The 22362-nt window shown below is 40.3% G+C and overlaps 1 protein-coding gene across 5 annotated transcripts in view; it reads right to left on the reverse strand.

The window, feature by feature from the left end:
• LOC140730544 (utrophin-like) overlaps positions 1–22362 on the reverse strand; it is a 460763-nt gene that overhangs the window by 78372 nt on the left and 360029 nt on the right. For all 5 annotated transcript variants that reach the window (XM_073051151.1, XM_073051153.1, XM_073051152.1 and 2 more), the window contains 5 exons: positions 21806–21867; positions 19937–20011; positions 14412–14613; positions 6077–6162; positions 87–244 (listed from right to left, as the gene is read on the reverse strand). In XM_073051151.1, coding sequence (XP_072907252.1) covers positions 87–244; positions 6077–6162; positions 14412–14613; positions 19937–20011; positions 21806–21867 — 583 coding nt within the window. The remainder of the gene's footprint in view (positions 1–86; positions 245–6076; positions 6163–14411; positions 14614–19936; positions 20012–21805; positions 21868–22362) is intronic.

Here is a 22362-nt window from a genome sequence, read left to right on the forward strand (position 1 = left end):
TAGATCTATCAGATTTGCTTTAAGAATTAGTGTCAGACTATGAGCCCCCATTAAATATGAACTAGAATTACGTTAAATAAGCTTACATATTGGAAGCAACTGCGGACACTTGGTTCTATGTTGCTACCTCCGAACGAAGCTACTTCCCCAAGCTGGCGAGGGATCTGTACTGCATCATGAAGCAAGAGGCTCAGGCTTCGCTGGTCACACAAATCATTGGGTCCAGTTACTTGCTTGAAAAGATCTGTAGAAAGTTAACAGCAAGGAAATACAGTATCGTTAATCTTTAGGTAGGCAGCGAGGAATTCAAAGTCCAATTTTTCTTGATCATTTGTTTTGAGTATGGTGTATTCCGGTTAATTGGGTCATTGGTTAATTACGGTAGCTGCTTATTTGGGACAAATCTTAAAGAACAGAAACTAATCGAGAAAATAGCTAGGATTCAAAGAAGACAAACTGCAAATAAAAGAATGAATAAGTAAATAAATAATACTGTGAACATTAAACAGTTGAGGCCGGTTCATTGGCTATACTTAAGAGGAAGTTAGATCAAGGGGTATGGAGAAAAAGCAGGTACAGGGTTCTGAGTTGGATGATCAGCCATGATCATACTGAATGGCAGTGCAGGCTCAAAGGGCCGAATGGCCTACTCCTGCACCTATTTTCTATGTTTCTATGAGGTCTAGAGTCCTTAAAAGTGAGTCCCCAAGTTATAGAACCAGTCAGAGTTGAGGTGAGTGAAGTTATCCACTCTACTTCAGGAGCCTGATGGTTGAACAGTAATAACTGTTACTGAACCTGGTGGTGTGAGACCGACCCAAGGTTCTTGTACTTCCTTCTCAATGGCAGCAATGAGAACAGAGCATGGTCTGAAAGACGGTGGCCTTGCTGACGGATGCTGCTTTCCTGTGGCATCACTTTCTTGTAGATATGCTCAATGGGAAAGAGGGCTTTTCATGTGATGGACTGGACTTATCCACCACTTTTTGTAGGTTTTTCCGTTCTTGGGCACTGGTGATTCCATGCCAAGCCATGAAGCAACCAGTCAGCTTACTCTCCACTGTGCACTGAAAGAAGTTAGTCAAAGTTCTAGATGACATATCAAATCTGTGCAAGCTTCTAAGTAGAGACGCTGCTGTACCTTCTTTGTAATGACACTTAAGCACTGGTCCCAGGACAGATCCTCCAAAATGACAATGCCAAGAAATTTAAAGTTATTGACCCTGACATGCATATAGGTTTGCATCTCTTTTACAGGCTTGTCAGGAAGAGTAATTATCTTTGCTAATGACACACAACTGTTAATTTGCTAAATTACAAACATGATTTAGGAGGAGAATTAAGCCTCACAGCCCCAGAGCCTAAAATCACAGTTGATCTGACTAAACTTCACTTCCACATTCCTCTTTGCTTACATGTTCACCTCTCTCCTGCCTGCTGAAGGTGAGTTTCAAGTACACAGAACAGTCAGAGGGAAAAAAATCTCAATTATAATCCTTATTTTTAAATAATAGCTAAAAGTTACTGGGTCTCCCTTAGGAGGAACAATATGCACCATATCTTAGAAAAGTGAGAGGTGACTCAAGCATACGAGACTTTAAACTCCAGTGAATGCAAGCTGAGCTTATCCAATCTCACCTCATAAGGAAACTCATCTATTCCAGTTCCAATGCATGCCTATCCTCTTTAAGGAAATCAGTGACAAGCATGATCTCACCATTGCTCCATTTAACAGAAATAAAATTGCCCTTCTTTCATATTCAGTTCTCCTAGCAACAAACAATACCATTTTTAGCTATCATAATTACTTGCTCTAGCCTAGAGAGTTTACACCATTCTTAGTAAACACTCTAGTTTACGAAGTAAGGTGCAAAAAGACCAAAATATATCTAGTGAGTGGCAATTCTGAGGGGGAAATGTCTTGTTCATAAGAGAAGTCAGTGTAGAATGGCATGACTGGTTCAAGTGGACAGGAAGGGGACAGTAACTAAAATAACCACGTGTTACAACAGTGGTAAGTGATGTGCAGAACAGCATTTCTGAATGTGCACTCGTCAAACCTTGAAGTGGATGGGCTACAGCAGCAGACGACCAACAAACAGGAGGTACCTAATAAAGTGGCCACTGAGTGCATGTAAAAAATGCTTTCTGGAAATCCAAGTATGCATGGATGTACTGTCACTTTATTCCCAGTTTAAATTACTTGTCCAATGAACTAAAATAAACAGCTTTTATCACAAGATTCACAGTCTGATGAGAGCTGGTTCTGTGGAATTCAAAACCAGTGATCCAGAACTCTACAAGTCCAAATTCAACCTACGAAAGGCTACTGCAAAAGCGAAAAGGAAATTCCGAGTGAAGTTTGGGACATAATTGGATGCATGTAGCCTGTTGCAAAGTTTGCATGCTATTACTTCCTACGAGGCAAAATCTAACATAAGTGGCTGTGACGCTTCATTTCATGATCAGCTCAATGCCTTTTATGCATGCTCTGAAAGGAAGAATAAAACTTCACCTCTGAAAATCCCTGCAGCATCTGGCAACCCTGTGATATCTGTCTCAGAGGATGATGTCAGAACATCTTTTAATAAGGAGAACCCTCACAAGACTTGAGACCCTACGTGGCAGGGCACTGAAAACCTGTGCCAACAAACTGGAGAAGTGTTCAAGGACATCCTCAACTTCTCACTGCTGCAGTCAGAGGTTCCCACCTGTTTCAAATGGCATCAATCATACCAGTGCCCAAGAAGAGCAGGGTGAGCTGCCTAAACAACTATTGCCTAGTATGATGAAATGCTTTGAGAGAATAGTCATAGGCAAAACTAACTCCTGCCTGAGCAAGGACTGGGACATGTTGCAATTTGCCTACCACCATAATTGGTCTACAGCAGATGAAATCTTACTGGCTCTCCAATTGGCCTTGGACCATCTGGATAATAGCAGTATCTATGCCAGACTACTGTTTACTGATGATAGCTCAGTGTTTAACACTGTCATCCCCTTCGTCCTAATCATCAAGCTTCAAAACCTGGGCCTCTGTACCTCCCTCTACAACTGGATCCTTGAATTCCTTGTCAAAAGACTATAGTCAGTATGGATCAGAAATAACATCCCCTTCTCACTGACAATCAACACAGGTGCACCTCAAAGATGTATGCTTAGCCCAATACTCTGTCAACACTCTTGACTGTATAGCTAGGCATAGCTCAAAGTTCAAAGTAAATTTATTATCAAAGTATATATATATATGTCATCATGTATGACCCTGACATTCACTTCCTTGTGGCATACTCAATAAATCTATTAGAGAATAACAACCATAATAGAATAAATGAAAGACCGCACCAACTTGGGTGTTCAGCCAGTGTGCAAAAGGCAACAAGCTGTGCAAATACAAAAAAGGACAGAAAATAAACAAACAAGCAAGCAATAAATATTAAAAACATGAGTCCTTGAAAGTGAGTCCATTGGATGTGAGAACATTTCAATGATTGGGTGAGTGAAGTTATCCCCTTTGGTTCAAGATCCTTATGGTTGAGGGGTAATAAGTGTTCCTGAACCTGGTGGTGTGAATTCTGAGGCTTCTGTACCTTCTTCCTGATGGTAGCAGTGAGAGCAGAGCATCTCCTGGGTGCTGGGGGTCTCCGATGATGGATGCTGCTTTCCTGCATCAACTTTTCAGGGCTTTACCTGTGATGGACTGGGCCATATCACCTACTTTTTGTAGGTGGCTTATAGACCTCTGGTTTCCTTCTCCTGTCATCAATAATCAGCTCCTTGGCCTTGCTGACATTGAGTAAGAGGCTGTTGTTATGGCATCACTCAGCCACATTTTCAATCTCCCTTCTATATGTTGTTTAGTCCCCACCTTTGATTCCGCCTATAACAGTGGTGTTGTCAGTGAACTTGAATATAGTATTGGAGCTCTGCTAGGCCACACAGTCACAGTGCACAGTGAGTACAGCAGGAGACTAAGCACACAGCCTTGTGGTGCACCTGTGTGGATGGAGATGGTGGAGGAGATGCTATTGCCAATCAAAACTGACTGGGGTCTGTAAGTGAGGAAATCGAGGATTCAACTGCACAAGGAGATATTGAGGCCAAGGTTTTGGTGCTTACTGATTAGTTTTGAGGGGATGATGATATTGAATGCTGAGCTGTAGTTGATAAAGAGCATCCTGATACATGCAGCTTTGCTGTCCAAATGTTCCAGGGTTGAGTAAAGAGCCAATGACATGGCATCTGCTGTGGACTTGGTGCTCCGGAAGGCAAATTGGAGTGGAACTAAATCGCTTCTCTGGCAGGAGTTGATACGTTTCATTATCAACCTCTCAAAACGTGTCATCACTGTGGATGTAAGTGTTACTGGACAATACTCACTGAGGCAGGGTTACCGCATTTTCTTAGGCACCATTATAATTGAAGCCTGCTTGAAGCAGGTGGGTACTTCATTTTACTAAAACGAGAGGTTAAAGATCTCAGCGAACACTCCAGCCGGTTGATCAGCACAGGACTTTAGTACTCGGCCAGATACCCTGTCTGGGTATCACGGGTTTCATGGGTTCACATCCTGAAGGATGCTCACACATCAGCCTCAGACATTGAAATCAAAGGGTCATCAGGGGATGTGGGAGCTTGTGATGGTTTGTCCATGTTTGACAGTCAGAGTGAGCATAGAAGGCATTGGGCTCATTTGGAAGTGAAGCCCTTTTGTTGCCTTTGTCACTTGATTTAACTTGATAGTATTCCAGCCCTGCCACAACTGTCAAGCATCCTTCACTGATTTAAGTTTAGCCCAAAAATCATCCACGGCTTCTGACTGGGGAAGACACAAACTTCATCTATGTACAGATGGCACAACCTTTGCTGACAGATTCTCAGATGGTGATGAGGTGGTGCATAAGAATGAGACAGATTGGCTGGTTGAATGGTGTCACAACAACAACCTTGCACTCAACATCAGTCTGACCAAAGAATTGACTGTGGACTTAGGAAGGGGAAATCACAGCGGTCCTCATCACAGGGTCAGCAGTGGAAAGGGTGAGCAGCTTCATGTTCTTGGTTGTCATCATCTCTGAAATCTTTCCTAGGCCCAACATCTTGATGCAATCGAAAAGAAGGCACACCAGCAGCTATACTTCATTAGGACTTGAGGAGATTTGGTATGTCACCAAAGACTCTTACTGTCTATCAGGGGCACCAATGCACAGGACTGTAAAAGCTGCAGAGCATTGTATACTCAGCCAACTCCATCATGGGTACTAGACTCCCCACCATCAAGGACATCTTCAAAATGTGATGCCTCAAAAGGGTGGCATCTATCATGAAGAACCCTCACTATCCAGGACATGACTTCTTCTCATTACTACCATCAGAGGAAATACTGGAGCCTGAAGACACACTCAACATTTTAGGAACAGCTTCTTCCCCTCTGTTGTCAATTCTGAATAGTCCATCAACCCATGAACACTATCTATTTTTGCATTTATTTTTTCATATATTCTTATTGTAACATGGTCATTTTTATGTATTGCACTGTACTGCTGCTACAAAACAACAAATTTCACAGCATACATCAGTAACAATAAACCTAATTCTGATTTTTTCCAGATGCCCTCATTTCACATCTTCAGCCATAGCCTCTCCCATTTTCCTAATATCAAATGTTCAGCTAACTGGTTTGTAGTTCCCTTTTCTGTCTTGCTCCCTTTTTCAATAAAGAACTTACATTCTCTATTTTCTAACAGAACAACATCCCAAAGGGATTGGGAATTTAGGAATTATAACTAATGTATCAAGAATTTCACTAGTCACTTCCTTAAGTTCCTCATAAACTTTCTAAAGAAATCTGTGCATGGCTTTGGTACAGATAAGTAGCTATGGCTTTCATTCAGCCAAAAAAAAGTTTACAATGCAGAGAATTTAAGTTTTATAGTGAGGGAAATGGTAAAGCCATGCTAATGAACCAGTGAGTGGTACTCAAATCCATACTGAATGAGCTGGCACACAGGCTTGCATCTGCTTTAGGCAAAACAATATTCAACTCAGTACCTACAGTGAGTTGTCTAATACTCACATTTATATTTTTCCTCCAGAAGACCCTTGGATAGGCACATCAATCCAATCCTCAAAGATAACGCTCTGATTCTTCCACTCCTACCCCTAATAGAAGAAAACAGATGATTTTTACAGATTTCAGTACAGCAGAGATCCACTTTACATTGGCCAGTTTTCAAAAAACAAATACTGATTTACTGATGCAGCTTAACTGGAAGTATGTGGTTGTCCTTAGTCTTATTCTGTACCTTAACGAGGTTGAGAAAAATTGTATTTTACTTTTCCACCATTGCAACCTGCATTTCAACCAAAAGCCATGTTTATAAATGAGCAGCTTACATGTGGATTTAACTACTTTCATTAAATCATGCACGGTTGAAAACACCCACACAGGATATGACCACTCATGAACAGAGTTTAGTGTAAGGTCCACCTCGTTCTGCTGTTCTGACTATACCGACTTCCATCAGCAATAGATTAAGTTGAAATGAGTACCCAGAAAATTTCTTTCAACATAAAAAGCTTAGCCAGCTATTACTTCATTGTTATAACACAACAAAATAGGTCGAGTCCAAGAAGCGTTACTGGTATAATTCAGTTAAAATGCTGAGAAAGCCCACAAATCTTGGAAATGAACATTTTAAAAGGCCAAGATTTTATTGTGAAAGTTATCAGTGATCCCAAACATAAAACAATGTTTATTAATTTCAGATTTAATTTCTAAAATAAACTATGCTTTCTGGCTTAAATAGTTAAAAAGTTGTGAATCACTTTCTGTAGAATGTGGAACAAGATATTCAGCACAACTAGTTACAGCTACCAGAAAAAAAAGATGAAAACTTTGGGTGAACCAGCCCACTGGTTTTACGAATCAGTACATGGCATCAATGAAGTCAGGTCAGTAACTAAGTACAGTTCAGTCACAATTGTTAACTCAATAAATTGACTTACTGATAAAATTAATAAAATTTTAAAACATAAATTCACAATGCATCCCAATACATTAGAAACTGACAAGATGCTTTAATGCTCAAATAGTGAAAACACTTTCTTCCAGAGAAGAGCATTAAGTAATTATTTTATGACAGATGTAAACTGACAATTCAAATATCAAAACAGAATCAAATTGTTTCTTCATCTTTGTCAGCTAATTAATTATTCTGAAGGGTTAAAAGAATAATATTAAGCCACCAAATTAACTATGTAACAATTTTAATAAAATAATTTGGTTCTTTTGAATAGAGCTTTTGAGTTGTATCCTGGTTTGTGAATATCGGGTGCAACATTATGAGGCAAAATATATTGAAAAGGGAAGGTCAGAGAGATCCAGTTCATCCTAACCGGTAGAATGTAAGAAAACTTGTCTGATTATTTATCTCTTTTGTCAAACAATTACAATATAAAATGTTTTGAACAAAACCTTTTATGAACAAAAGCCACGCCAATGTAAAATACCTCCAAGAAAGGGCAAACCAGAAACTAAATTCAAGAGGAGATTTTAATTTACTTCAACAATGAAGCTTGACTTGGTTTGATTTAATGAGATTTCAATTCTTGGATCTGGATAATTAAACTTATTTGGCTACACTAACTCAAGACACTGGATCAACTTTGTCAGCAACGGTGTTCACATATATTCTACTAAAGATGCATTGCTTTCCAACTTCCAGGATCAAGAGAAACAACCTAAGCATCAATGCAAACATTTTAATGTTTCAAAATGCTATCCAAGCTTCAAGATGGCGGTGCGACGCAGTTTGCAGCGGCCTCTCCGGAGTTGATGTCTGTTATTTGTCAAGCGGGGTGCCGTGCACAATCCTAATCTGATGAAAAACGGATGTGGGAGCACGGAAGAACATCTGGAAATCTCCAGGAAGGCCTTCTTCGTTGCTGCTGCTGTTGTGAGGTCCAGGCCTCTGCTGGGAAGAACAGGACTCCAGTCGTGTTGCCGGTGGCCAGTGGTGGGGGCGTCGTAGTACGCTTGGCAGAGGATGGTGCTCAGAGAGGCTGTGCCGGAGGGGATGGTCGGAGGCTTGGAGGTTCAGTGGACTCGGAGTCCATTGCAGTCGGGGCGCTTTCACTGTGTGCTGCGTCTGCAAGGCTGAGTCCAGCTGCGTTGTGGAAGTCCATAGTGGGGGTATTCCCTTCTACGGCCTGCATGGGATGACAAGTCTATCGGGACCCTGAGGACTTCTGGAAACTGTGTGGTGGTTTCTTTCGAACTTACCGTAGATGTCGGATTATAAGCCGCTACTTTTTTCCCACATTTTGAACAGCTTTGAACTCTGCGGCCTTTAATACGGTGCAGCTAATGCATGATTTTTTTCATGCCGCCAAAAACATTTTGCCTCGTAACAGTAGACCAATAAAATTGATGAGTAGTTCACAGAGGTCCAATGAAATTGTACGATAAATCAAGCGCACTTTCACAATTAAATTATTGTAAATCAGTCATTTGTACTCACCCTCATCAACACGGAAAACACTCGAAGAAAAGCATTGTGCTGCCTTTATGGCAGTTATTTAGTTTATAATATTTTCGCTTAGTAATTCATTTTCTAGTTAAAGTTAGAAGTGTTTTAACTATATTTGTTTTCTGTACTACATCGCGGGATGCTATGACGTCACACCCGGTTTCGCCGCGTCTTGTGGGAAAAATGCCGTTTGCGATAAACGGGACGGCGGGGGGCGAGCAGCGGAGCGGCATTAGATCTGAGCGAACGCTGCTTTTAAGTTAAAGGCGATCAATAACTTTTCCTGGTAGGCTGCAGTATATATATTTTTTACCAGTCGTTAGGAGATATTGGAATGTTGTTCAGTAAGAAAGTATACGCAACGTATATTTAAAAGTAGCCGCGTTACAGGCACGGTTCGAAAAAAAGCATTTGCAATATGTATTTGTTTATGTTACCATATGGATTTAATTAAAAGTTAAAAAATCCTCACGTGTAATATCTTTCTGTGTAAATATCTCATATTACAACGTGGGACACCTGCGGCCGAAAATCCGGTGCGGCCTGTACAAGTAAAAAATTGATTTTCTTTCTAAAATTAGAGCCAGCGGCTTTTAATCAGGTGCGCTCTGTAGTCCGGAATCTACGGTAGTCTTTTAACATCTTTGGACTATTTTTACTGTGCCCATGGTCTGTTTTTTAAAATCAATTATGGTATTGTTTGCACTGTTGTAACTATATGTGAACTATAACTATATGTAACTATGTGGTTTTGTGTAGGTCTTGTAGCTTTACTTTTTGGTTTGTTGACTGGTAAGGTTGGTCTCCTGACTTGGTGTGTCTGGGTAGCCTTGTTTTGTCTGGTGGATTTGGAGCTCCTTTCTGGGAAACGCGCTAAGATGGTAGCGCGATATTAATTTGCAGCAGCCTCTCCGGACTCTGGATTTGGGGATTGCCAAACATTATGTGGATTTTCTGGTGTAGTCTGTTTTGTCGTGTGCTTTTGTGATATCATTCTGGAGGAAAGTTGTTTCATTTTTTAACTGCATTGCAGTTGTGGTTTCTAAATTACAATAAACTGAATTCAATTCAATAACCCCCAGAAATAAGGTCACAGAAATCAAAACAATTTCTCCAACTTGGTTGATTCTTAATCAATCCTAAATCAAACAAGGAATCAGAATCAGATTTATTATCACAAGCATGTGTCATGAAATTTGTTAACTTAGCAGCAGCAATTCAATGCAATACATATGAGGGGTGACTGATAAGTTTGTGGCCTAAGGTAGAAGGAGTCAATTTTAGAAAACCTAGCACATTTATTTTTCCAACATGTACACACTTAGTCCAGCGGCCGTGGAGCATACGGATCCCTTCTTTGTAGAAGCTGGCGTCTTGGACCTCCAGTAGTGGTCCACAGCATGGGGTGATTGATAAGATCATGACCTCAGGTAGAAGATGAGTTATTAACTTAAAACTTTATGTATTTTCACTCAAAAAGTTGAACTGCATGTGCATGTAACGAGAGCAGTATAACTCATCTCCTTCTACATTAGGCCACGAACTTATCAATCTCCCCTGCTGTGGACCACCTGGAGGTCCAAGACGCTCTTGTTACATGCAGGTGCAGTTCAACTCTGAGGGATAATGCAGAAAGTTTGAAGTTAATAACTCATCTCCTTCTACCTTAGGTCACGAACTTATCAATCACCCCTGCTGTGGACCACTTCTACAAAGAAGGGATCCGTATGCTCCACGACCGCTGGACTAAGTGTGCACATGTAGGAGGGGACTATTTTGAAAAATAAGTGTGCTAGGTTTTCTAAAATTGACTCCTTCTACCTTGGGCCACAAACTTATCAATTACCCCTCATAATATAGAAGAAGAAAATAAAAGGAGATCTATTCATTAATTTTATATCCCTAATTTCCTTTTACCCTAATGTGATTTTCTAACTGGGAAAGGGGAACACAGTTAGAATTAATTAATTTCCCTGACAATATCTGAGAAAAGCAAAACATTGAGAGCAAAAGCATGAGGAGACGCGAGAAAGAGAAACCAAGCGTGGCCCCAAGTCTTACACATTTCACAGAATAAACTAGTACCATTGTGCGAGCTGATGTAAGGCACCAGGACTTTGGTGAAAGCTCAGAAGAGCAGTCAATTAAAGAAGCCTAATCATCCTTAGCTACTTCACCAATGACACTGCTTCTACTGCAAGGACAGAAGTGAATACATTTGTTGATAATTGCAGAATTCACTTTCATTTGCTATTCTTCAAATATTGAAGCTGTCCATTAAATGGGGAAGTGGGCAGCACCATCAATTACACATTACAGAGTAAGTATATGGGTCCAGCAGGAAATATAGGTCAGATTTATCAGAGGGATGTTAGGTCTCTATAGTTAACTTACCGAAAATCAGGCTTACATTTTCTAGAATTTTGAAGATTATAAGGCATTTAGGAGGAGGAATCTGTGAAATTCACTGCCACAGACAACTGTGGAGGCCAAGTCATTGGGTATTTTTAAAGTGGTGATTGCTAGGTTCTTGCTTAGTACCAAGGTTACAGGGAAAAGGCAGGAGAATTGGTTGAGACGGAAAACAGATCAGCCATGATTGAAAGACGAAGCAGACTCAATAAGCTGAATGGCCTCATTCGACTTCTATGTCTTACGATCCTATGAAATTAATTAAGGGGAAACTCTTTCCCCCGCTTAAATAATCTAGAACAAAGAGGCATTCCTAAAAGTCAAAGCTTTATAGAAAGAAAGATAAGAATTACTTCTGTTTCCAAAGAGTTGGACAAGTTTGGGATTACCTTCCACAAAAGGTAATCTTATATTGAAGGATATATAATCCCCATTAACGGCATTGTGGTACAGGAGACCAGTGAGGATGAATGAGACACAGCATTCCAGCAGTAAAGGGTAGCGATACAGGGAAATCTCTGCAGTTATTGAAAAGAGCCTGGTGTCAGGATTAAACATATTCAGGGGGACCGATTACCCTGTTTTGAATTCTAATGATGTACAAAATATTTCAAGGTGAAACAGACGAGCAGAATGAATGGACAAGAATGTGGCAGATGGGACATAAATTGGAAAAATGTAATGTCATCCACTTTTTTTTTTAAACATACAAAACTGAAAATCAGAGCAGCTTTTTAAAAAATTGAGAAATGGGCAATATACGTTTAGAAAAGGAAATACATGTGCTTTTAGACAAGTCACTGAAAACTAAATGCTGATGCAGGAAATGGCAGGGGAGATAAATGGCAGCCTTGATTTTTGACAAGATTTGAAATCAAGTGCAGTATGTCTTACTGCTATTGTGCTGGTTCTTGTTTAACACAGAGTTTTGGTCTCCTTATCTAGGAAGGATACCCTTGTTATAAAGGGAGTTCAACAAAGATTCACTATGCTGATTCCAAGGATGGAAGGTTTGCTATACGAGGAGGAATTGACGAGACCAAGCCCACATTCACAAGAGTTTATAAGAATGAGAGATCAGCTTATGAAACTTGTAAAAAAAAAATCATTGAAGGTTTGAAAGGATGGATGCATTAGGGTTAGAGGTCAATCTCAGAATAAGATGCAACTTGTTTTGGACTTAATAGGTGTTGGTGAATCTTTGGAAGTTTCTATCCAAAGAGCAGTTGAGTTATTAAATTTGTTTCAAAACAGGGATGGATAAACGTCTAAATAAGAAGGAAATTGTGGATACGGGGGTGGGAAAGGAAAACAATGTTCAGGTAGAAGATCAGCTTCATTTTGATCAATGGCAGAATAAGCCTGAAAAACCAAGTGGCCAAATGCTGAAATGTGTGCCAACCAAAAAGGCTGGTTTGCCAAAAAATATGTGCTAAGAACACAAGAAACAGGAAAAGCAGGCCACTGAGTCATTCAGTTTGCACCATTATTCAGTAATATGGCTGAATCTGGCTTCCTACCCTTTTACCATAACCCTCGACTCTCCTTCAGTCAAACCACCATCTATATCAGACCTCAGTATCATTAATTCTTCTGCCTTCACAGCTTACTAGAGTACTCCAAAGATAACAGCCCACAGAAGAAATCTTCCTCATCTCCACCCAATTCTGAAATTTTGCAATCCTCCAAGAGGGGAAATGTCTTTTTAGCATTTGCCCATTGAACACACTCACAATTTGTTTCTGTCAGATGACTCCTCACTTTTCTAAATCACCATACCAATCTGTCTGCCCTTGGCCTTCTCTGATGCTATGGAATGGACAAATTCAAATTGGAATAATATCTTTTGACCCAAAGGTTTGAAAATTTAATTTTCCAATTTCAGGTAACCCGACCATCACCCCCCTCCAGTGCTCTCCTAAAACACACACTCATCTCTCAGTTTAGTTTTCTTCTCCTTTTGTTCAGTTCTGCCTTCTCCCTCTCTATGTACTTGGTTCAACTGGAACATCATCCCTTCTCCATCTGGTTCCCCTATCATCTAACTGTCTCTATCATACACTCCTGCCCCTCGGCCACACTGGAAATCTTGACTCTTGCTTCTCAGACTGATGCAGGGTCTTGATATGAAGCATCAAATTAAACTTATTACCTCCACAGATGTTGCCTGACCCTCTGAGTTCAAGGTTTACGTTTTTTTTCTTCCAGATTCTAACACCTGCAATCTTATTTGTTTTATTAATGTAACTGATCTAGTTAGGGTTCAGGTAACCTGTCTCATTTTTGGTCAATGAAAATGAAGGGAGGTGCCTTAACTCTCTCAAGCTGGCAATGGTCTTTGCTGAGAACTTGTGTACAGCATTAATTCTTTTATCTGAAAAGCAGCTGACCATTGCAGTCATCGGTATCCATGCCTTTTCCTGAAGGTCAATAAAAAGCAGTTGAAGATAGTTGGGCCGAGGACAACGCCGAAGAACTCCAATGGTGACCAACATGGCTTATTTTTGAAAATTAGTCTGCATGTATTCTTATGTGGTTCCAGTTTGCTGGTAATTATCCCAATTCCCATTTAAATCAATTTCATTAATATTCCTTGATGCAACACTTCAAGGTTTGCTTTTTTGTGTCAGTAGCATTAACTCTTGTCTCACCTTCGGAATTCAGCTCTTTTGAACACATTTGGTCCAAAGCAGCAATGTAAACTTGAGTCACGAGGCCTTGGCAAAAGTCAAATCGAGCATTTTAAATGCTTATTAGTGTTTAGGCTGAGGTCATTAACACAGATGGCAACACTTTCCATCACTTTGTTGAAGATTGAGAGAATGAAATGACTGTAACTGGACATGTGTTGGCAACAACACAGACCTGGGCAACTCTTAAGCTCTTAAGATGCTAGTGTAGGAGTTGTATTGGAACAACTTAGCTGGTTCCTGAGTACTTCAGTTCTTCAGCACTACAACTGGGACGTTACCCAGTTTATCTGCTTTATTAAATGCTGTTGGCCATTTCTTTGTGCACAGCAGCTGCAATGAATTGGCTGAAGACCAGATTCCAGGTGGTGTATAACTTAGATGATGTCACTTGTCACTTCAGGTGAATATTTTTGCAAATGCATGAAACTTATTTTTGGCACTCATGAGCTGAGATGAGAATGCAGATGTTCTTATTTGCTAGATGTGGCAAGACTGAATAGCTTTGATCCTTACAAAGACCTCCAATGACAAACCATGTGGAAAATACCTTGTTGATGAGTTTCACGGATTTGGATAGTTAATTTAAAACAGACCTTAACTAGTCTGCATTTTAACCCAAATGATATCTTATAAAAAATGAATTACCACCAATTCTATTCAGTTGACAGCAGCCTAACTTACTTAACTGGTAAAGGATGAATCAAAAGCCAACAGGTAGTTAAATTAACTTGAAGTCAACTGAAATTATAAAAGCAAAAGATTAAGCAGTACTTACGTATCAAAGACGTTAAGTAACCAGTTCAAGCACATGTCAACACAGAGTGGCACATTAACTAAATCCTTGTGATTTTGCTCCAAGCCATCGTAAATGGTTGTTAAACAGTTGATCACCTCAGTCACATTTAGAAGCTGCTCATTTTGTACTAATTTATGTTGTTCGAAGATGCGATGTGCTGTATTCAATTCCAACAGATCCACTGCAAGCAAAGAGGAAATTGAACTGAATTTAACAATTTAGTCTACATTAGCCATCTGAATAAAATTCACACATTTTTTAAAATACAAGAATACAGTGCCTCGGGGAAGTACAGTGGGTTCCAGTTAATTGGGCTATCGGTTAATCAATGCAGCTGCATATTTGGGACAATTCTTAAGGAACAAAAACTAATCAAGAAAATAGCTGGGATTCCCTTCATTTACTTGGGACACTGTGCCGCTTAATTGGAACAGGGGAACAGTTACTCACTAGCATCAGTTCCATGCACCCGCATGGCCAGAAGACACTACACAGGCTTAGAGCAAACAGTTTTTAAATAGTGTCAGTTGCATGTTTGTATCAAAAACTCTGTGATTTTTGTCACTGATAGTTGGCAAGAAATAATCAGTAAGACAATTCAGAACTGTTGTGCTCACTGTGGTTTCTCTTTCTACAGATGCAGCCCAGCCTGCTATTTACAGCACTTTGTTTTATTTCAAGTTCCTAGCATTCGCATTTTTTCTTCTGCAATGTAGAAAGGTATCTTTTGGAAAATAGCATTCACATCAATCTAGTTTTCTCGCCACTGGTTCCTTACCTTCTTGGCCATTCTCCCCTAATTTCTCAGGAAACTATTAGTGCATCACCATACCACACCAGAAAACTCTTCCAAAATGTTGCTAGTTTGGCCAAATCTTGATAATTCGAGTTCAAGATCCAAATACAAGTTACAAAACGGTGCCTCAGTTTTTTTGTCATTTAAATCTCTTGGGTAAATAGCTCTTCAAAAACTATTCAAGCAAACTACTTTTAACCATAAATGAGATTGCATTCCAAAAAAATAATCTGCTAGATTTTCAAATAAATATTTTAATATTCCTGCACCTTCTTGTGTTCCAAACTTTGCCAATAAGAACAGTGGATGAGAGATCCCAGACTCCATTAATACTCTGGAATCTATTTTAAGCCTGATGTGAGACATGGGCAACGGGGGTAAGAGAAGGATGATATGGCAAATGAATGTGTGGCTAAAGACTTGGTTCAGGGAGCAAGGTTTCAGACTGATGGATAATTGAGATCTCTTCTGGGGAAGGTATGACTGATACAAAAGGGACAGGTTACACTCAAACTCAAGGGGGATCAATGTCCTTGCAGGCAGGTTTGCTAGAACTGTTGGGGAGGGTTTAAACTAGATTGGCAGGAGTATGGGAACCTGAACAATAGGTCAGAGGATGCAGCAGTTGATGTAAAGGTAGATGCAACAAGTAGGGAGACTATGAGGAAGGATAGGCAGTGGATAGGGCATAGAGATAGGGCTGGATGGGCTGAAATGTGTCTATTTTAATGTGAGAAGTAACAGGAACAAGAGTGATAAACATATGGATCACTACATGGAATTATGAGATTATAGCCATTAGAAACACTTTGGTTGTCACAGGGACAGGAATGGCTGCTGGATCTTCCAGGGTTTGGCTGTTTCACAAGGGACTGGGAGGTAAAAGAGGTGGGGAAGTGGCATCACAATAAAAGAGGGTGCTGCAATAAGGAAGGATGCCATGAAGGGATTATCTACTGAGTCAATGTGGGCAGACGTCAGAAACAGGGATCAAGCAGTTACACTTTTGGCAGTATTCTAAAGACTACCCCTCTCCCAATAGCAACAGAGACACTGAGGAGATCATCAGTCAGCACACTTTGGAAAGGTACAAAAATAACAGGGTTGTTGTCATAGCTGACTTCAACACCCCTAATACTATTTGGCATTTCTTTAACGCAAAAGTTCAGACAAGTCAGAATTTGTTAGGTGTGCCAAGGAAGGATTCCTGACACAATATGTAGGCATGCCAACTTGAGGAGAGGCTAAACTGGATCTAGAACTAGGCAATGAATGCGGTCAGCTGAAAGATCTCTTGGTGGGTGAGCATTTTGGAGACAGCAACCACAACTCCTTGACCTTTAGTATAGCCTTGCACAGGAATAGGGGCAGACAGGATGGGAAAGTATTTAATTGGAGTGAGTGAATTATCATACTATTAGGTAGGAACTTTGAAGTGTAAATTGAGAATAGATGAACTCAGAGAAATCTACAATGGAAACACGGAGGTTGTCTAGGGAGAACTTGCATGGGGATTCTGGATAGATTTGCCCCACTGAGGCAGGGAAAGGACAGTCATGTGAAGGAACCATAGTTAACTAGAGAAGTGGGACATCTAGTCAAGAGGAAGAAGGAAGCATACTTAAGGTTTAGGAAACAAAGATCAGACAGGGCTCTTGATAATTTCAGCGTAGCTAGGAAGGAACCTAAGATGAGACTCAGCACAACTAGAAAGAGGCATGAGAAGGCCCTGGCAAGCAGGGCTAAGGAACCCCTGAGGCAAATGTGAAGAACAGGAGAATAGGAGAATGCTTAGGGTGAGGCTAGGACTGCTCTGGGATAAGAACGGAAACACGTGCCTGGAGTCAGAGGTGGTACAGGAGTATTCTTCACTCATATTCATCAGTGAGAGGGATCTTGATGCAAGGGAGACTGCATTAAACAGTCTGACATGCTGGAACATGTCGATGTTGAGAATGAAGGAGCTGGAACCTTTGAAAAACATTCAGATAGATAAGTCCGCAGAACTGGACAAGACATACCCAAGGTTACAACAGGACATTGATAGGATGCATAACAGGGCTGAGAAATTGCAAATGAAGTTCAATCTGGAAAAATGTGAGTGATTCACTTCGGAAGGTTGAATTGAACCTGGATCAGTCCTAGCCTCACTCTAGGCATTTTTTTATTCTCCTGTTCTTCACATTTGCCTGTTTCTGACTTCTGGAGACGGAGCGAAGTCAAGATGCCGCTGAAAGGCGACACCTTTGCATACATCTTCTATTTCTATCTTTTTTACCCTTTCATGGTTCTTTTGAAGACCGTGACCTGGAGTTACTCTCTGACTTTGGTTCTTTGTGGAATGGAACCCGCTCTCAGGGCCTCACAACTGGCTGCTATTCGACATACTGAGGACGTGGCCTGGAAAGCAAGTCCACCTTCAGGGTTCCAGATTTTCATGGCTCTGGAGACATGCTGATTCCAGGCTGGTACCCCCGACTCAAGCGTCATGCGAGTACGTGGAACATCGGGAGCAGCGGGTTAGCTGCCCGGAGAGCTGTGCCATTCTGGTGCCAACTCTCTGGGCGCCAAGCTCAGAAAAGGCATCGCAACAGACTTGTAACGTCGTAAATCAGCGAGTTGTTTATTAAGTCTCCCCTCTTTTTCCTTTATTAGGGAGAGAAAGAGCCTGTGGTATGTCACATTACCGGGTGAATGAGTAGTCTTCGGGGTACTGTAAGTCTGTGTCTTTATTGATGCTTGCTGCACGCTTGCTGGTGGGGATGGGGGGTGGGGAGCTGAGGGGAGGCTTTGGGGTTCTAACGTTTTAACTGTCAATTTATTCTTTGGGGCACTTAGCTGTTTTTGTGGATGTTTGTGAAGAAAAAGAATTTCAGGATGTATATTGTATACATTTCTCTGACATTAAATATACCTATTGAAAGAATACAGTGTCAATGGCAGATTCTAAGCAGTGTGGAGGAACTGAAGGATCTTGGGAGTCCACACCCGTAGACCCCTCAAAGCTGCCACACAAATTGATAAGGTGTTTAAGAAGGCGTATGGTGTGTTGGCCTTCAGTAGTCAGCGGATTGAGTTCAAGAGCCACAAGGTAATGTCAGCTAGGGCTTTTCGCTTTGCAGTGAAAGAGGATGAGAGGTGACTTGATTGAGGTATAAAAGATGACAAGAGGCATAGATAGTGTAAATATCCAACACCTTTTTTCCCCAGGGTGGCAATGGACAATATGAGAAGGCACAATTTTAAGGTGATTGGACTATGGGGTGGAGGGTGATTTCAGAGATAGGTTTTTTTTGTACACAGAGCAGTAGGTTCATGGAATACATTGCAAGAGGTAGTGGTACATTGGAGCCGATTTAATGGGGACATTTAGAAGACTTAAATAAGCACGTGGACAAAAGAAAAACAGAGGACTTTGTGGGAAGAAAGGGTTAGTCTGATCTTGGAGTAGGTTAAGAGGTCGACAACAACATTGTGGGTCAAAGGGCCTGTTCTGTGCTGTACCGTTCTATGTCCTACATTGTGTTCTGTAGCCCCAGGGCTTTGCCTCAAACAGTGAAATACAAGCTCCATCTTGCGCTGTCTACTTTTATTCATAATAGAACAGTTAGCCCATCTAACCGCCAAAAGCAGAGATTTAAATTAACATGTATTATATTCATTTATCAGAGCTAATACAAATATCACACCAGATCAGCTACCAGGAAAGAGCTATGCAATAATTCATGCCTAAAATATTTCACATTTATTTGATAACTTATTTTGTCCAGAAATTTCTTCCTACTAAATATTCAGGAGACTGCTTGGAATACAATCACAAACCCCACTATACACTCAACACTATTGTTTTGAAAATCTGCAATTTTTATGTCATACTTGAAGGGATCAGCAAAGCTCTGCTACCCAGGACACCCAAGAAAGTACTGTGCTCAACTTAGTCCCCTCATAGTTGATGGCACTGATTGTTGGCGAGCAACAACTCAAGTTTCAAAAGTTTTTTATCCTCCTTTTCAAAACCTTCCATGACTACCCCAATCCCTGTCAAAAGAATAAAAAATCAATGCCATTTTTGAATATTATGCTTAAGTGACACAATGAATTCATCCTTGACCACAAAACACTGCTGAACTATCTCAGACAAGGAACAGGCACATGGTTGAATGTGAATAATCACAACACGTTGACTGAATTGCTTCACGTTCATTTTCAAGAAAATGGCATCTTGAACCTATCTACTTCCATTTCTTGGTATGTTTTTGCATTTACCCAGTAAAATATACCTCTATAAGTTAGGTCTTGTCAACGTATGAACACAGCTTTATACTGAAAAGTGTTAATAGCTGCCAAATGAGCTCTCTTTCTATTGCCATTTTATCCAATTATTTTGCTCTTTGCTCTTGATTCAAAGCTAATTTTTAAACTCATGTTTTCTGAGGTGATCTCCATTTCCATTAAGCTGAACAATTTATAAAAAAGTCTTTTAGTTACCCTGCCCACTCACGTCCCTCTGTAGTATTTCTCTTGTACTGCTACCAAAGCACATTCCATTGGACAAAATTTGAACCAAAAAAGCAAAATAATTCCAGCTAATTGCCCTGTTGCTGAAAATTCTGACCAATTCCATCAAGTTAAGCAAGTAAAAATGCATGCAAAGAATCCTCAAATAAAGCTGGAGATTACAGGACAAGAGAATATGAAGGCAACTCACAGCAGAGCGCTTTCTGCAGTCGGCGGATCTTCATGGCAGTTCGGTAAGCAGAAAACCGCACATTGTTCAAATCACCTGCATCAATAAGGACAAGCAAACCACTTTAGCAAGACATACCACTGACTTCAGAAATGAATGGCTAAAAGTGAGATGCTGAAGAATACAAAGCAAGTGAAAGAAAATAAAAGTAAGCAGCTCCATTCTCAATGTTTAAGATTTACAGCATGTAATTTATCGATAGATTTTATAAACAGAAGGGATAATAAATTGCATTATTCACTTTATATAGTCTGTTGGTGAATGGACCATTGAAAAATGGGTGGGGGAAGAGAGCAAAACCATGGGAAAGATTATGGGTAGGAGCTAGCACAGCGAAACAAAAGAGGAGCTTAGAGATGGGAGGGGAGGTTTGGGGTCAGGGCAGTAGACAGGGAAAAGGAGGTAAATCTAAGGCAGAGGACTGCAACTCTTTATCAATGAGGTGCACAAATCATTTTTTTAAAAAAAAGATCTTGTATTTGTGCAGAACTTTTAAGTAGCAAATTATCACAATATGCAGTATAATTATAAACTTCAAAATAACTGGACAGATCAAAAATACAAGTTTAAATGAGCATCTTTAGAGGCAAAAAAATCAACAAAGAAAGGAATGGTTTTGGGCTATGGCAGCTGTAGGAACTGATCAACTAACCAATAACCCTGAAATTTAAGAAGCTATTTTCAAGCTCCCGGAGAGATGCTGACATGCTTTATGCATTCCTTTCACCACTTTTTCCAAGTTGTAACTTCAGGAGCAACTCATTATGAATGTCCATTTCAATACACCACGAGCATTGATTTTCAAATCTACAGTCAGAATCCACTAATAATTATGCCATTCTTGTAGCCCTGTTTTTTTTTTAGCTTCTTCAAAGTATTGCTTTGTGTACAAGCCTACATTTTAAGTAGATGTAAAACGTAAATGCTCCAACCCTATGTTTCTTTTTGCTACTCATTCTGTCACAATAATAGGACATAAAACAGTACAGTACACAAACAGATATTTCAGCCCACCATGCCTGTGCAGACAACGATGCCAGTTTTAAACTAATCCCATCTGCCTGCAACTGGTCGACAGCCCCCAGGTTCATATGCCTGACTAAGTGCCTCTCAAATGTTGCTATTGTATCTGCTCTGCTACCTCCGTTGGCAGTGCATTCTGGGCAACCACTGCAGACTGAGTTGAAAACAAAACTTCCTTTGTAAATCTTCTTTAAGCTTTTCCCCTCCCAACTAAAATCAATGCTCTCTAATATTTGACATTTTCATCCAGGAAGACAATCTCTGCCTCACATTATTTTTTGTATTCTATTGGTGCCCCTTAGCTGATGATGATCCAGAGATTTCAACTGAATTTTTCCAACTTCTTACAGCTAGCATTCTATAATCCAAGGAACATAGTGGTGAATTTTTTTCTCCACCCTCTTCCAAGCTTCCACATCCTTCCAGTCTTGTAGTGACCTGAAATGCACACAGAGGTGGCCTGACCAAAGTTTTACACAGCTGCAACATGACATCAACTTATATACTCAGTGTTCCAAAGGATAAAGTATGCCGTACATCTTCACCACCCTATTCACATTGCCACTTTCAGAGAACCATGGACATGTGTCCTAAGATCCATCTGTACATCAATGACTGAGTCTTCCAATTTACTGCGCAGTTTCCTCTTGCATTTGACCTTTCAAAAGAGAAAACCTCACACTTCATATTAAACTCCATCTGCACTTCTCCACCCATATTTCCAGCTGATCTGTATTCTTTGACCACATTCCTCACTGTCCTAAACTTCACCCATAACTGAAGAATATTTACAGAGGGTCCACTTACCCAAGGAAAGGAAGAGTTCTGTCATTTTTGGGTGATCCCAACAGGTACTCTGAGTCTGGTGACTAGGAAGAAAATATAGAGATCAGCTCCAAATCCAAAGCAAGCTCCACAAAATTTCTTGAATAGTTCTTTTTTTATAATCCAAATATCATAATTAAACTTGAATTGTAAGAATGAGCCCTATAAGCCTTTTTGTTCACCATCTTCTTGCTGTTCACTTGGAGGAAATTCTGCGCAGGCATAAATAGATATTTGAAGCCACCTGACAACTTAGAGACAATGACGGATCTCGTCAGTGCACACCGAAGGCACTGATATTATTGATGATTACCTTGATCCAAAATGCAGCCAAAGATTTGAAGATGTACGTAACAATGACCTGTCTTTTCCACAAATCATCTTTGAACTGCAGCTATCTGTATTTATCCTTTGGCTAAGAAATAGATATGTAATCCAAATTACACTTTCACTCGACCAGGTAACCTTACAATTAACTGACCAGACATGAATAGTTTCTAAACTGGGCACCTCCTAACATTATGGCACCAGAGAGTATG

The sequence above is a fragment of the Hemitrygon akajei genome, chromosome 7, assembly GCF_048418815.1.
Source record: "Hemitrygon akajei chromosome 7, sHemAka1.3, whole genome shotgun sequence".
Classification (NCBI taxonomy): domain Eukaryota; kingdom Metazoa; phylum Chordata; class Chondrichthyes; order Myliobatiformes; family Dasyatidae; genus Hemitrygon; species Hemitrygon akajei.